This window comes from Suncus etruscus, chromosome 10, assembly GCF_024139225.1.
Source record: "Suncus etruscus isolate mSunEtr1 chromosome 10, mSunEtr1.pri.cur, whole genome shotgun sequence".
NCBI lineage: Eukaryota > Metazoa > Chordata > Mammalia > Eulipotyphla > Soricidae > Suncus > Suncus etruscus.
This window is the reverse complement of record NC_064857.1, coordinates 93437425-93455041: the sequence shown is the minus strand read 5'-3', so window position 1 is coordinate 93455041 and position 17617 is coordinate 93437425. Positions and strand designations below refer to the sequence as shown.

The following is a 17617-nucleotide window of genomic DNA, read 5'->3' as shown; positions in this document are numbered from 1 at the left end:
TAGATTGATAAACAAACACTTGTCTTTTGTTTTATTAATTCTGTGTGTGTGTGTGTGTGTGTGTGTGTGTGTGTGTGTGTGTGTGTGTGTGTGGTTTTTGGGTCACACCTGGCAGTGCTCAAGGGTTATTCCTGGCTCCAGGCTCAGAAATTGCTCCTGGCAGGCACGGGGGACCATATGGTATGCTGGGATTCGAACAGATGACCTCCTGCATGAAAGGCAAATGCCTTACCTCCATGCTATCTCTCCGGCCCCTGTTTTATTAATTCTTAAGTTAACAAGCATTGCAATATGTATATAATAATTTAGGAATACAATTTAAGAATACAATTTAAAATCTTCTCTAGACTTTTTCTATGTCTCTGGTATCTATTTGGTTATCTGGAAAATTGCTTATTTATTGTACCTTTGACTTTGCATAACTTCTGTAATTTTAGCTTTTGACACAGGTGACAATCATGGTTCTTAACCTTATATTAAAAAAGAAGAAGAAATGTATGTTTTGACACATTCCCTATCTACAATGCTTTAACCCTTTAAGTCTGATCTGTCTCGAAATTTTTAATCTCACTTTCTCCCCTTACATGCTGAACTTCCCAGTTTGTTTATGTTTTTTTCCTAGATGCTCTTTTCTCTTTCTTTTGATCAAAACATCACTGTTTAAATCTTTGCCTCAGTATCATGTTTAAAATTTACTCGGGGCCGGGCAGTGGCGTTAGAGGTAAGGTGCCTGCCTTCAATCCACCGGCATTCCATAAGGTCCCCCAAGCCAGGAGCAACTTCTGAGTGCATAGCCAGGAGTAACTCCTGAGCGTCACCAGGTGTGGCCCAAAAATAAATAAATAAATAAAAATAAAATAAAATTTACTCATATCTTAGCAGTATAATCCATTTATTTCAAATGTAATAATTTTCTTTATTTTTTTCTTTAGGATACCACAGACTATGTTGCCTATGTAGCTAAAGACCCAGTAAACCACCGAGGTATGGAAACCAAATTCTAGACTTTCTTAAGTACTATTATATGCCAACTTTAAAAAGTAACAAGTGGTTATTTTCTGTGTAGAGTGATGAGCATCACTGGAATACAAACTTGGGTTTCTAGAAATACTATATGTATGTAGTTGGAAATGAGTAGCTTTGAGAGAAACTTAAGCCAAACAGTTTATTTTCTACGGGTGTGAATGACAAGGAAGGTGCTTTGTTCTGGTAGAAGGCACTGACTGCCACATGCCACATTCCCACTGGAGAAGTGAATGGTGTCTAAAACCCAAAACAGTGATGTTATTGATGCCTGCTATCCTGGGAATTGTGTGTGTGTGTGTGTGTGTGTGTGTGTGTGTGAGAGAGAGAGAGAGAGAGAGAGAGAGAGAGAAACAAGAGAGAGAGGAAAGAGGAGAAAGAGAGGGAGAGAGAAAAAGAAAGAGAACGAGGAGAGAGTTTCTTTGGCTCTTAGCACCTCCTTTCTTGTTGCATATAATACTTGATTTCTGAATCTAGAGTATCTGCTACATTATAAAATTTGATTTTATTTCTTTTTGGGGGGATGAGGGTCACACGTAGCCATGTTCAGAGTTTACTTCTGGCTCTTTGCACAGGATTCACTTCTGGTGCTCAGGAATCACTCCTGGCACTGCTTGAGAACCACATGCATTGCTGGGGCTCAAACTGGGGTTGACCTTGTGTAATGCAGGCACTTTAATTTAATGTGTAATGTGAAGCACTTTTTGTTGAGTCGATGAAAGATTGAGTAAATTGAACCTGCCATCCCAGAATTTATCAAGGTAGCGTTAGGAACTCCTCTTCCTGATACAGTTTGGGTTGAGTGCCCCAGATTCCTTAGTCCTTTAGGATTGTCCCTTCTCTACATTGGGGATCCTGAAACTTCTTAGGGGTGATTATTAGATCAATTCTCTTCCTTAAGTAGAACTTATAAATCGGGTAGCATCCTCTATTGGGGGTGGAGAGCTTGTTTTACACAGAGGACGTGGGATTGAGACCTTTAAAGAGTTCTGAGACACAAAGGTAGAAAAGTACATGGTGTGCTGGGGAGAAAATTAAAGCACAATTACTAGAATAATGCAGGCTGTGGAGAGGAAAAAAAGAAAAAAGAATTTCACAAGGCAACTAAAGGGCTTGTTGGATAGAGGTAATAAATAGGGACTTAATCCATGGGCAAATGGCTGGGGAATGCCATTTACAAAACAGATCTTTAGGAAGATTGATTTGGCAACAGGGTGCAGTAGATGGAGTCAGAGATTCATTTGGAAGCTTTTGTGATGGTCAGAAATGAGACCACAAGGGGCAGCAGCTGGCACAAAAGTAGGTGCTCAGTTAATGCTTGCCAAGAAAATGACACAGATGACAAATGCTTTGCAATAGTTCAGTGAAAAGTAAAGAAAAGATTCACTGAAAAGAGGGAGAAGCAGAGATAAGAATGAGTGAATAAGGTTAGGTATAGGAGCAAAACACAGCAATAGTGGATATTAGAGAAGAGCAATTCTGTGTGTGTGTGTGTGTGTGTGTGTGTGTGTGTGTGTGTGCGTGTGCTGCACAAAGCTTCTGGAAAATTCTTTAGTTTTTTCAATGTCTTTATTTAAGCACCATGATTACAAACATGATTGTAGTTGGGTTTCAATAATACAAAGAACATCCCCCTTCACCAGTGCAACATTCCCATCGCCAATGCCCCCATCTCCCTCCTCCCCTCCCCACTACCTATATTCAAGGCAGGCATTCTACTTCTCTCACTCATTACCATTATCTGGTAGTTGTTAGAGTAGTTATTTTTCTTTTTTTCTCTTTTTGTTTTTGGGTCACACCCGACAGCGCTCAGGGGTTACTCCTGGATCTGTGCTCAGAAATTGCTCCTGGCAGGCTCAGGGGACCATATGGGATGCTGGGATTTCAACCACCAACCTTCTGCATGCAAGGCAAACGCCTTACCTCCATGTTATCTCTTCGGCCCCAGAAGAGTTATTTTTCTAACTGCACTCTCCATAAAAAGAGCAATTTTTTTAATTACTGCCTAGTTTTCCCAAAGAATCACTACAGGGAAGCCAGAGAGATAGTCTAGGTCTTCAGGTGCCCTGCCTGCCTTGCATGTGACTGACCAAGGTTCAATCCCAGTCCTGTATATGGGTCCTTGAGCACTCCCAAGACTGACCTCAAAACAGTCACTCCAGTTCTCCAGTTTAGTTCAGGGCCCTCTTCCCCACCCTACTACCCCCCAAATCACTGTATTTAGAAAAAAATGCTAAAATGAAGAATAGAATGCTCTGTGGGAGAGCCAGAAAATCTTTTTTCTTAATCTGGAAAGGATAAGTTGAAAGGACAAACAGTTGAATAAATCTTTATTTTTAGTGATTTGTCATCAGTTTTATGAGTGCCTCCGATTTGGTAAGGGTGGTGAATGCAAAAGTTAATGTTTGTTGCTCAGGATAATAGCTTAGAAGGACCCTGGTGCCTGCAAATCACTTCCCTCCCCTTTGCTTAAGTGAAACAGCAAAGGCAGAGCAGAGCTGCTGGAAAGGGACCCGTGGGGATCCTTTGAGGTTCTGAGACCTGTGGAGATAATGTATGGAGCTTCTGAGGAGGCTTTTGTGAACCCTTCAACTGCTAGAAATTTGAGATATAGGAAGAGGATGCATACAGGATATAATTCAAGTGAAGGTTTCAGGTGCTTTCCTTTCCATTCTTATATATGCAGGAAATAAAGAGGATTCTGAAATCAGGCTAGAGAGAAATCCAAATCTACCTACCATCCCTGGCACTCTGACCCCAGTTGTCATCCCCACACCTTAACCCTCAGCTTATTATTGTAGAATGCATACTATACCGCCTGTAGCTAGGATTAGTAACTAAGATGAATCAAGAAAATAATCATTTTCCTTCCTCTCTCATCTCATCTTTTATCTTCCCTAGGGAACATCTCAATGGTCAATGACTTAGAAACAGAGTACTTTTTGTGACTTGAAAAGTGAACACCTCTCCATTACTTACTGCTCCTTTCCTGCCTGCTCATCACCTTTTCATTGTCATGGTTATAGAGATTAGAGAAACCGGTCTCTGTTTTCCACATAGATCTTCTGTTTGCACAACTGCTAGTATTAAGACTTCACCCTTCACTTCAACCTCTACACTTCCATTTATGCACAGGACTTTGTTTATACATATATATCTTTATTTAAGCACCATGATTACAAGCATGATTGTAGTTGGGTTTCAGTCATAAACAAAACACCCCCCTTCACCAGTACAACATTCCCACTCCCAATGCCCCCCCCTTCCCAACCCTTGCCTGTGTTCAAGACAGATATTCTACTTCTTTCACTCATTAAAATTGTCATGATAGTTGTTAATGTAGTTATTTCCCTAACTGCACTCACTACTCTTTGTGTTTAGCTTCATATCGTGAGCCGGTCATTTGGCTCTTACTCTCTATTGTCTCTGGGCATTATTGCAAAAATGTACTTAAATTTTTCTTAAAACCCACAGATGAATGAGACTATTTTGTGCTTCTCTCTCCCTATGACTTATTTTACTCAACATAATAGATTCCATGTACATTCCGCTGAAGATTTTGAACTCTAAAAAATAATTCTGACATCTACAGAATTTTTGAAATTTTGAAAAGATTCTACAGAAATTTTGAAAAGATTATATATATATATATATAGCACTCATATCTGTATAAGAGATACTGGAGGCCAGAAAAGCATCTCATTAACTGTAGAATTGAATGTGTAGCCCATCTGGTTCACTCCGGGGAAGAGTGAGTGCTCATGTTCCTTACTACCCTGGGAGAAGATAGGACAGTTTGCTCCAAACTGTGAAGTAATAGAACTCTGGAGCTCTTTGCTAGCTGATGAATAAGTAGAAGATTGCCATTCTTGAGTACTTAATGAGCGGTTGTATGTAATGCCAATCTTTCATTGCCAGGTTTATAGTAAGTCCCTAATGAACAGTAGCTATTACTATGTATTATTTAAGGCAGTGTGATTTGTCACTAAAAAAAACGAGCATTTTACAGAAAAGAAAAATATAATCCCATGGAGAAATAGGGATGGCAGGTTGGGGGGGAGGCTACTTTCCATGCATACCCCCTCTCTGCACTTTGTAAACTTTCTACATGCTACATACTCATCAGGAGTACTTTGTCTGTATTGTTACCTTCTGTTGCATGACAATCCTGTGAGGCAGTATTTGTCACAGGCCACCTGAGTTGGGCAGACTGAGAGGGGCTTCAGGGTTATTCGATATGAGGATGGCGAAAGATGGGTACTCAGAGACTAGACATATTCAAGAGTAGTTGAAAGGAACCGGGTCTGATTTATTGAGAGTTCTGCTTTATATTTAGCAAAAAGTTATCAATAGCAGGAAGTTGGGTAGATCAAGTGTGATATGTTTTTTGCTATAGAATAAACATTACATGTCAGCATAATCATTAGACAAGCAGCTAAACAATATATGTATATTGTAAATTCTTTGTAATCAGTTTCATTTACCATAACCAGACATTAGAAAAGTATTTATTTCCTTTTGAATATGATTCTTGGTGGTCAACAGAAATAAAAATAATACTTATTTTTTCCTCTTGGATATGATTCTTGCTAGTCAACTATTAATTGACAAAGTACAACCCTCCCATTGTCCATTTAATATTATACCAAAGAGCTATTGTGAAAAAGGGCAGATGTAATTAAAAGACCAAACACCTGTAGGCTACACAATACTCAATAACTGACTAAAAATATAATTACTGATTCTACCAGATTGGAAAAATATTATTGTAGATTATTCTATCAGCTTAGAGTAAGTAAGGTATGTTCCAGCAATTCTTGGTTTAATGCAAGGAGCAAAGGCACAGAGTTTGTTATTATTATGTATTTGGCATTGTTAATTCTCATTATACATTAATATTTAGTAAGTTCATGGTTGCTATCCTGCCAAGTGCTAACCTAAGGTACAACCGGTCTTTTCTCAGCAGTATCTGCCAGGACCACGCCCCCTGTTTCAGGGGGAAAGCTTGGCTTGCCCCCAACAGTCCTGCTGGAATCCAGCCATCATCTCTGTAGGCTGGGGGCTACAGCAAGTATTCACAGTTATTTCATTTTTGTAGATACTAACACTGAGGTTGAGAAACACAGGTTGGCTTTCCTAAGTCCCCCAATTAATAATCAGGAGGTCCGAGTCCAGTTCCTTTCCTTTTTATCTGTCACTGAAGAACATCACAGGTACCAAGAAATGTGAAAAAACAAAACAAAACAAAACAAAAAACCCCAACTGTTTAATGGGCCACACCTAGCAGCGCTCAGGGGTTACACCTGGCTTCCCTCAGAAATTGCTCCTGGTTCGGGGGACCATATGGATGCTGGGGATCCTGTGTCAGCTACGTGCAAGGCAAATGTCCTAGCGCTGTGCTTTCACTCAGGCCCTTGTAAAAAAATATATATGTAGATATGTAGATATGTATATACATATATATATTGAATTTTGGGGTCACACCCGGCAGTGCTCAGGAGTTCCTCCTGGCTCTACACTCAGAAATCGCTCCTGGCAGGCTCGGGGGACCATATGGGATGCCAGGATTCAAACCTTCGACCTTCTGCATGCAAGACAAACGCCTTACCTCCATGCTATCTCTCCGGCCCCATACAATATTTTTGAGAAAGAATGTCATTAGCAAAGAAGCTTAAATTAGAATGTGATGCAATAGTTCACGTGCAAATTAGAAATGTTAAAGAAAAACAAAGTGTGGTTTTTATTAACAGTTATTCTTGAACAGTGGTGGTGGAAGTGCAAATATAAATGTCTTGGAGAGCAGTTTGACAATTTGCATCAGGAATAAAATAAAAGTGCTGATACTTCTGAACCAACAGTTTCGTTTCTAAGGAAATAATTAGAATAGGGAAAAGTTAGATAAATCTCATTGTCATTTATTTGGAAAACTAATATGTATTTAATAATAAATATACAACTTTTGGGGTTACTTTTGGCTCTGCACTCAGGAATTACTCCTGATAGTGCTCAGGGGACTATAAGGGGTGGCTGGGATCATACTTTTGTCAACTGCATGCAAGAGAAATTTCCTGTGTGTGAACTGTACTATTGCTCCAGCTACAAAGAACCAACTACTTAAATGAATCCATAAGTTGTAACCCTAACTAGCAGTTAAGGATAGTGTTACAGAAGAAAAAATAGCAATTTGGGGAAAATATTTGCATTGAATTTCAATACAAAAAGCAAGATATGGAGGCAGACTAGAGTCTGATCAACCCCCAGTTTAATCCCCAGCACCACAGTCCAGTGAGTACCCTCAGAACTGGGAGTAAAACAAAACAAAACAAAACAACAAATTCTGAATGAGTGTGTACAGGTGACCTCAGGTAATATTTTACAAATAACTGTTCAAAAACAATGAAAAAAAATCATGTGCTCAAATGTCAGTTGTCTCTGAGGAATGAAATTTAGTCAGTATTTTGTTTGGGTTCATTTTATTTTTTAAAATTCCTATGCTGGATATTTTATGCGTGAAAAAATATGTTTTAAATCTTCACATAAATTTTAAAAACAAAATATGATGGATAGCACAAAGTGGGTACAGTGCTTGCCTTTCATACGGCTAATCTGGGTTTGATTTTCAGTACCCCACATGATTTCCAGAGCCTGCCAGGAGTAATTCCTGAGTGCAAAGCCAGGAATAAGCCTAAGCACTGCTGGGTGTGACCACAAAAGGCTAAGATAAGTTAATTAAATAATTAATAACAGTGAAAATAGAAAGGTAGTGCTATTAAATGATCTGATGAGTTGTATTCTTGGATGTGTTTCTGTGTATGGAGAGTGATCTGAAGTCAAGACTCAATGTGTGTGTGTGTGTGGGGGGGGGTGGACTGCCAACTTCATTGACCTGAGTAAGTGAGATCACAAAAAGAGGAAGCTGCACCAGAGGTGTGTAGGCAGTGGGGCAAGAATTTGACAATAGTCGGGAAGAAGATGAAATTTGGGAGCTGAGGATCCCTTAAAAAGAAGGAAGAGCCAGCTGCTTCAGCAGGAACCTGAGTCTCTCACACACAGAATAGGAATTAAGAGGAATGATTTGGAAATTGCCATGCAGTCCTACAGTGCTCAGGCTTGGTCTGTAGGTGAAGACAGGAGCCAGACTTCAGGGACGAGGAGAAGCACATGCATCATGTAGAGTCAGGGAGAGCAGTCTCCATACTAGTCACTCTTTCTTTCCCACTTGCCCCCATTCCTTTGATTCTTGGTTTTCTTGGTGTTAGTCCAGTGAGGGCAATTGCTACTTTTATTCCTTCTTGGCAGAGCCTTTTGTGAATCTTTCTTTCTATAAAAAGACCATTTTCTCTAAAAAACAAAGAAACAAACAAAAAAACAAGAAACAGTCAACTTCCCTAAGAATGTTTTACTGAGTTCACTCAGTGACTAATTTGGCTGGCCCTGTCATCATACAGGAGACAATTCTCATTATTTTCCTCTCAGACTTCAAGTGTATAAGATTCCGGGAAGGCTAAAGTATTTTTTCTGCCTTGTGTCTGAAGAGGCTCTAATTTGCTCGGATTGTATGAATGGAATATGATACTTGAGACTTACATACTAAACTTGGCAAGGCCATGGTTCTGAGTCTCTATAGGAAAAACATAATTAAAAAATTTTAGATTAACTTTAAATTAAGTGCATATCCTCTGGCTTTGCGCTAAAAAAAATTGCTCCTGGCAGGCTTGGGGGGCCGGGGTTTGAACCCCGGGGCAGTCCAGGGTCATGCAAGGCAAACTCCCTGTCACTAGGACTTGTTTCTGATGAGGATGAAGGGTCTTGTTTTGATCCCACAGTCCCATCTAGTGGTTTATTCAAAGAGATGCAAGCGGGAATTTCTAGGTTTCTAGTAACAAAAGCAAAATGCTCCAAACACAAAACTTGTTTATTAAAAACAAATCCAAATCTTGTTAGAAGACCCTATAGGGGCCAGAGAGATAATACAGAAGGCAAGGCACTCACTTTACATGGGATCATGTTGGTGAGGATTCTAGTTTGAATCCCCAGCACCTCTCATATGGTCTCCCGAGCACTGTCAAAAGGTGTGTCCCCCCACACCCCCCAGCACAGAGTTTGGGACAGTCTCTGAGCATCGCCAGATATGGCCCCAAATAAAAATATATAAAAATAAAAAATAAACCAAAGTATCTTATATTCTCTACTAGTTGTTCTTAGCTTCTTTTCCATGACTCCCCAATTTGGAAACCAAATGAAAAACAATTGAATGCAAGATTAAAAAAGGATTCTAACTTTTAAATAATTGATAATTCTCAGGGATAAAACTGTGGAGAGAGGGGGATACAGATAGAATGGAAATAACCCAGATTCATAGACCCTGGTGATTAAAGCTCATTCTCCAAGGAAAATGATCACATCATTGGAGAGTTTTATTCTTTTGGGATTTAGAACTTTCTGTAGATTTTCTTTTCTCCTTACTTAAATATCTGGCCACTCATGGCCATCTAGGCTGCCAGTATAAACTTTTAGAAATGACCCAACCTTGGAAAATAGGCATATCTTTCTAAGACATGAAGTCCATCCCTAATCTGGCTCCCAATCAAACTGAAAAAGAACCAACCCCACCTTGCAGAGGAGGTTGTGATGATCACAGAGGGACTGTCAGTCTGGGTGTGAGGATAACAGTCACCTGGTCACAATCAGCCTTCTTGTTCTATGCCAGATACCAATTTTTTTTATCTTCTTGTTTAAGTCCTTCCTTCCTTCCTTCCTTCCTTCCTTCCTTCCTTCCTTCCTTCCTTCCTTCCTTCCTTCCTTCCTTCCTTCCTTCCTTCCTTCCTCCCTCCCTCCTCTTTTCCACCCTCCCTCCTCTTTTCCACCCTCCCTCTTTCCCTCCCTCCCTTCATCCCTCCCTCCCTCCTTTCCTTTCTTTCTTCCTTCCTTCCCCTTTTTCCCAGCCTCCCTCCCTCCCTTTCTCCCTTCCTCCCTTCCTTCCTCCCTCTCTTCTTTATAGGAAGGGCCAGTGTGCTCAGTGCATACTCCTGGCTCTATACTCAGGGACCACCTATGACAAGCCTAGGGTGACCCAATGGGGTGTTGGGAATTGAACCCAAGTTGGCTGCCTAGGGCCAAGTTGGCTGGCTCTCTATTTTTTTTTTTATTTAATTGCTTACAAGACTTACTTATTTTGCCTCTGTTTAAAACATTGCTAAGACTCTAAGTCATCTTTATAAAACTTCTATTTAAATCATATCTTTATCTTGCCAGGCCCTAACCATGACACTACACCAACCAAAGCAAAAACAATATTTGATATAGTTGGTAGATTAATTTATAGTTCTCATATATAACCTCCTATTTTTATGTAGTATTAACAGATTTGCTTGGTTGTTTTAATATTAGATTGATTCCTACAATTTATTCTGTAAGTTGTTAATAAATATGGGCCCTTCTTTTAAGTATGTGTTATATACATAACTTTGATTTTGATGCTTATTGGTGAGAGCTCTTTAGTAGGATTTTAAACATGGGACTGACCATCACTGCTTGATAGTACCAATGCCCGAAAATAGGTTGACTGGATGTGGGAGCTAATTTGACCATCTCTTCTCCACTAGCAACTTAGTCTCTAGTATGGAGAAATGGCCTGGAAGGTATTCTTTTTATTTTTTTTTTCATCTTGAATATCACAAAAAATCTGAACCTCATCTTTCTGTGTGATTGCTCAGCCTTAGGCATTTTCTAGGTGGAATTTTATAGCTGACATTGAACATGAATTTCATTAGCGCTCAAGATGTTTTATACTTTTATAAAATTACAAACTCTAAATGCCTGCCTTAAGAACAAATTTTATTGTGTTTTAAATATATATATATATATATATATATATACCTCCCTTCTTCCCTTCCTTCCTTCTTTTCTTCCTTCCTTTTTTCCATCCTTCCTTTTTTCCATCCTTCCTTCTTTCCTCCCTTTTCATTCTTCCTTTTTCAATTCTTTTCTTCCTTTCTCTTCTCCTTCCTTTTTTTCCTTCCTCCTTCCTTCCTTCATTCCTTCCTTCCCTCCTTCCCTCCTTCCTTCCTCTTTTCCTTCCTTTATAAGGGCCTTAGCTCTGTGCTCAGGGATCACTCCTGAATATATATAGAAGATATGCAGAGATAAGATGTCAATGTTTCTTTTCTGATGCATTTGAAATAAAATTAATATTTATGAACCAGAGCTCAGAGTTGAAAATAAATTTGTTAATTTGCTCCCTTTGACTCTATTACCAGTTCATGTTGTGGAGGCATTTTGACTTTATAATCATCTATTACTGAAAATTTACTATAATATTCTTCTTTTATGTCCTTTTGCAGCCTGCCACATATTGGAATGCCGTAATGGAATGGCCCAAGATGTCATAAGTGCCATAGGGCAAGCTTTTGAGCTTCGGTTTAAGCAGTATTTGAAAAATTCTTCTCTGAACACTTCTTGTGAGAGGTTAGCTAGTATTTCCATAACTACTTGACTTAATGTGTGTATATATATGTATATGTATTATTTTAAAACTAATTTGAAATTTGGGAATTGAGCAATTATACAGCAGGTCCTTGAATGCAGTGGACCCAGATTCAATCCCTGACAGCCCAGATAATCCCCTGAGCCCTGCTAGAAGTGATCCCTGAGCACAGATCTTGGAGGAAACCCTAAGCGCTGCTGGATATGTCTCCCAAACAAAATTAAAACAAATAAAACCAATATGATATTAAAATTGACCAATGAGGACTGGAGCGGTGGTCCAAGTGGTAAGGCGTCTGCCTTAAGACGGACGGTGGTTCGATCCCCTGGCGTCCCATATGGTCCCCCAAGCCAGGAACAACTTCTGAGCGCATAGCCAGGAGTAGCTTTTGAGCGTCACGGGTGTGGCCCCCCACCCCCCAAATAAAATTGACTAATGAAGCAGATATTTTTTCAAGTAAATAAGTACAATTTCAGTATCAAAAAAGTTATATTCCTCTGTCCAGATGTTTCAACTTGCCCTGTAACAAAATTAAAGCAAAAAGGGACCTTGCTTATTTGTGTTAAATGAAGCAAAAAAACTGTCAAGTATACAGGGCTGGAGTGATGGCACAAGCAGTAGGGCCTTGCACGAACTAACCTAGGACGGACCGTGGTTTGATCCCCCTGGTGTCCCATATGGTCCCCCAAGCCAGGAGCGATTTCTGAGCACATAGCAATCCCTGAGCATCACTGGGTGTGGCCCAAGGACCAACCTCAACCACTTTTTTTGAATTGGTTCCAACTCTGGATTTATTGCACTGGTTGGGGTTTTTGTTATGTTTTGTCTTTGTTTTTTATTTATTTAATTTATTTAATTTTTTTTTGTTTTGAACTCAGGGGTTAAATACTCCTGGCTGAGTACTCAGAAATCGCCCCTGCTTGGGGGGGGGGGGGCGCATATGGGAAGCCGGAGGATCAAACCACAATCCATCCTAGGCTAGCAAGGGCAAGGCAGAGATGCCTCACCTCTAGTGCCACCTCTCTGGCCCCTGTCTTTGTTTTTTAAATGAAGATCAAAGAATAAAAATTATATAGCACACAACAGGTAGGGTGCTTGCTTTGCACATGACCAACTTGAGTTTGATCCCCAGTTTGAGTCCATGTGGTTCCCTGAACCCCACCAGGAGTGATCCCTGAACACAGAGCCAAGAGTAAGCATTGAATAACGAGGGTTGCAGCCCCCAAACAAAACAGAACAATCATAAGAATTCAAATATGTGTGACAGAAATGTCTATGCTTTCTCTGGGTTGCATTATAAAGAAACCCATTGCAGCTACTCTGAGGCAGGGGAGGAACATGATGTGACCCAAGACACTGTTGGTTCTGTCCCAGGAGTCACAGAACTTCCATATTGCTGTGGAATCCTTATAAGCTTGTTGGAATCTGCCATGTACTGCACACAGTAAAATCTCTGGCTCAGACAATTCACACAGGGAAAACAAGACTCTTGGGCCTTCCCTCTTAAATACATTTGCTCCTCTAAATTGTCATTTTGTTTACCAGCAAACCTTGGGTTTGGAGGGTCTTGTTTTACGTAGTGGTGAAAGTAGTAGAAGAGAAGGGTTACCAAAAGGCCTTGCTGTTGTCATATTCCCAGGTTAGTATGCACATTTAAATGCAATTGCCTTGCTCATGCATGAGCCCAACAAAATGTCTGTGGGTTGTAAGTGGAATCAGTTCATTTATGCCTTTTTCATATGAAAATTTAGTTACCAATTCCAATTTGGAAGAAAAGTTATGTTTATATTTTTGCCCTGTTTTAATTTTTAAAGTAATGCATGTTTACATAAATCTACCCACTTGCCACATATGGTTTTAATATTTCTTTATGAATCCCATGTATTTCTTCAGAATTGTGCAGACAGGATAGTTGGCCTTCACTCTTTTATTCTCTTTTCTCTTGGCTTAGTAACTGAATCAGGCACTCTTCTCAGGAAACAATATCTACACTGTTTTTGAGCAAAGTATTTCCAAAATAGAACAATAAAAGTTTATGGAGATGACCAGAAAAATTTTACATTTTTGCATCCTATTGATGGAAGTGTTTCATGTTCATGAGTTTCATACATATATGTGTGTCTAATAGAGACACAATATGTACATGCATGTGCTTAGTTACATATGTGTATTATGTGTGTATCTTTATTTGTACATAGTTACATACACATACCTTAAGTCACTGGAAGTTGACACAAAAGTATCACCCTTGGAGATGCAAATCAAAACAATAATGAGATATCATCTCACACCACAGAGATTGGCACACATCACAAAAAACAAGAACAACCAGTGCTGGTGTGGATGTGGAGAGAAAGGAACTGTCATTCACTGCTGATGGGAATGCCATCAAGTCCAACCTTTCAAGCAAATAATATGGATATTCCTTAAAGAATGGAAAATTGTGCTTCCTTATGATCCAGCAGTATTACTCCTAGGGATATGCCCTAGGGACACAAAAACACAATACAAAAAATGACTTCTGCACTCCTATGTACATAGCAACACTATTTACAATAACCAAAATCTGGAAGCAACTCAGGTATCCAACAACAGATAAGAAACTAAAGAAACTGTGGTATATCTACACAATAGAATACTATGTAGCAATTAGAAAAAAATGAAGGCATGAATTTTGCTTATACATGGATGGACATAGAGAGTATCATGCTAAGCAAAATGAGTCAGAGGGAGAAAAATAAACATAGAATAATCTCATCATCTGTGGGATATAAGGAAAATAAAAGACTGTGGGAATGATATCCAGAGATAATAGAGATGAAAATCAGGAGGTTCATTCCAGGGTAGGTAGCTTGCCACAAAGAGCTGAAAGTGCAGTTAGAATAGAGAAGGTCTAATATGGAAAGGACACTCATGGTACCCCTTCATTTGCAGCAGTACAAACTGCAATGTCACAAAAGAAAAGAGCGGGGAGAGAGAATAAGAGAATGAGATAGAGGAAGAGATAGAAAAAAATGAATGAAGTAAAATGCCTGCCTTAGAGGTAGGTGGGAAAGGGTGGTGTAAGGGAAGAGGCCATCAGGGAGAGTGACGGAAACTGTTGACTATTGTCAGGAAAGTGCACTGGTGAAGGTTGTAATACATTGTATTACTGTAACACAATCCTCAACAATTTTATCTGTGGGGAAGAAAACCTGTATTATGAACAACTTTGTAACCATAATTTTTAAATAAACAAAGAAAGCTAGCTTGGTCTCAGGTATAATTTAAAATGATCAGTTTTCCTGTAGTAAATCAAATGTGGCCTACTGGAAAATATTTTTTAGAAGAAAAAGATTGTATAATTTATTAAATAAACTCTTTTAGTCCATACTTACTTTCTAAATGTCACACAACAAATTTCTTATCAATTTCAGTGAGTTTGGTTGATTTAATGCATAAAATCAATGGTATCTTTGAAAAGGATAGGAACCTATCAACATTTGTAATAAAAATAAAATAAAAGTTAAAATATGAAAAAAAAGATATCACCCTTGGCAATTTTTGTTGGCTCACTCCACTTTAATTGTCTATAGAAAGCAAAACCTCTCAGACATCTGGTTGCCTCCATCCAGATGTTTGGCATCACTTAAGCACAGCTTTAAACTTAAAACATCAAGGCAAAAAAAATTTGCAGGGGGATTTACATAGTTTAGAACCCTCTGCCTCCGCTACTAAATTTGAATTCTGCCCTTGGGGTCCCTTTTTCCCCCTTACAGTGAGGAAGTACATATTGAAGACTCTCGTGGTGAGGAGAGAGATCATGAATATTACAACGAAATCCCAGGGAAGCAGCCTCCCGTCGGTGGTGTTTCAGACGTGCGTATTAAAGTTCAAGCCCCAGAACAAATGGCTTACTGCCCCATTCGGTGTGAAAAGTTGTGCTATTTGGTAAGTTATCCTTTGGGGTCACTGGCATGAGCAGTTTCACTTTGTCCTTATCACCAAAGAGTTTAACTTAAAGGTTTCCTAATGTTAGTTTAGAAAAGTATTATCTTCCTCAATGAGGAACCAGGGAGTGAATCATTTCTGAGTACACTAGAGCCTATACTAAAGAAATCATACTCCCAAGCACCCCAGTTTGGTCTCAGCAGATGACCTTCTAGCTAATTTCATTGGGAAGACGACTGGCTCTGTCCTTAACTTCCCTGTGTTCTCTCTGGGTCTCAGCTACTAACTCAAAGGTAACCAACCTCATGATATTATCCTCTCCTTCCAATACTGTGCCCTTGCTCTTTTAACCTTTGTCTCAATTCTCTCTCTCTCTCTCTCTCTCTCTCTCTCTCTCTCTCTCTCTCTCTCATTTTGCCTTCTGTCTGCAAGTAAACTTGTACTCCAACAACCCAATTAATAACCTTCTTTACACTTTCCTTTTACCCACAGATTTTGGAGATAAAAGTGTCTTTCTTTCTGCATCCCTGGCCACACTATACTTCTCAAACCTGGAATTCGTTTAGCAATTTCTCCTTGACTCCAACCCTGTCTTCTTCTGATTGTCTCACATTTGTTAATAGTACTGCCATGCTTTCCCAAATTCAGTCTGCTGTTTTTTTTTCTCACACTGGGTTCCTATCAGCTCAGTCTTCCAATCCTAAGAATATACCCTGAAAATATCTTTTGACTCCTTTCCTTTTTCACCTCCAACCTTTTTTTTTTCCATTTCTATTGTACCTTTATAAGTTCTAGCCTTCACTTACCCAAGTGATTCTGAAAGTCTCTTCTTCATGTCCATTTTCATTCTTTTAAACCTTCCTACCCAGCACTGCCTAATTTCTCTCTATAAAGCATCCTCATCCTTTTATTGCCGAGAGCTGTAGGAATAGGGCATCAGTGAAGCCCTTGGCAGCATGAGATTATCAGGGATGAAAGTGAAAGACTCTAGTGGCTGGAGAGATAGCATGGAGGCAAGGTGTTTGCCTTGCATGCAGAAGGATGGTGGTTCGAATCCTGGCATCTCATATGGTCCCACAAGCCTGCCAGGAGCAATTTCTGAGCATAGAGCCAGGAGTAACCCCTGAATGCTGCTGGGTGTGACCCCCACCCCCAAAGTTAAAGACTCCAATCCACCAATCAGGGTCAAGAAGACTCCAGTTTATAAAGGTAGACTAAAAAGGGAAATTTCCAAGAGGATGCTAGAGTAAAGTTTTTTTTAAATTTTTTTCTTGAAAAGACAAAATAAGTTTGGGAATCTCTTGTGCATGAAATAGTCAGAATTTATTCAAGCATTTTGAAAAAATGACACTTTCTGGATAAGACCTGTATCCAGGGGCCAGAGAGGCAGGGCAGAGGGTAAGGTACTTCCCTTGTACATGATTGATCTGTATTCGATCTCCAGCATGCTGCCTATTCCCCTGAGTACTGCCAGGAGTGATTCCTGATTGTTAAGCAAGGAGTAACCCCTGAGCATTTCTGGGTGTAGTCTAAAACCAAAGAACAAAACAACAACAACAACAACAACAAAATTTGCACCCGGTCCTGGAATGGGAACTTATGAACAGAAATGGTCACCCTGAGTACCCAGGTCTTAGGCCCCTCCCAATTTCATTCTCCTCCCAGACTCCCCTGTCAAATCACAATGTGAGGCAGATTCTGTGCAACCCCTCTAAAACCTGTTTCTGCTTCACGCTGATTAGACATTTTAGGTATAAGGAAGTAAAATGTCTTCTGCTGAAAGTACTGTTTTTTTTAAAGTTTGAGTGTTTTCTCTGTTTCTAAATATTTCACATTTTGTTTTTCATACAGCCTGGAAATGCCAAGTGCAGCAGTGTATATGAGAACTGCTTAGAACAAAGCAGGGCAGTAGGTAGGTAAAATCATCCTTCCTATCTGCTGCTCTTCTTATTCCTGTTATATCAAATGGTGGCACATGGCCTTTGCTTGGATGTGTTTTATGGTAGTGTCATGTAAACACAACAAAGCACATTGTGTTGTGTTGCCATTACTGCTTTTTCTGTTGTGAGGTGTGGGTCACTTGGATGTTTCATCGGTCCCTTACTCCCATGTGTTCTGCCACATCATCTTTCACACCTTTGGTGTCTGTTTTGATATCATGAGAGCTTTCTTGAGCCA

The 17617-nt window shown here is 39.6% G+C and overlaps 1 protein-coding gene across 1 annotated transcript in view; it reads left to right on the top strand.

Annotated features, from left to right (window-relative positions):
* SHC4 (SHC adaptor protein 4) overlaps positions 1 to 17617 on the top strand; it is a 139832-nt gene that overhangs the window by 106635 nt on the left and 15580 nt on the right. Inside the window, exons 6-9 of the mRNA XM_049781444.1 lie at positions 933 to 984; positions 11367 to 11490; positions 15268 to 15439; positions 17291 to 17351. Of these exons, the coding sequence (XP_049637401.1) occupies positions 933 to 984; positions 11367 to 11490; positions 15268 to 15439; positions 17291 to 17351 (409 nt within the window). The remainder of the gene's footprint in view (positions 1 to 932; positions 985 to 11366; positions 11491 to 15267; positions 15440 to 17290; positions 17352 to 17617) is intronic.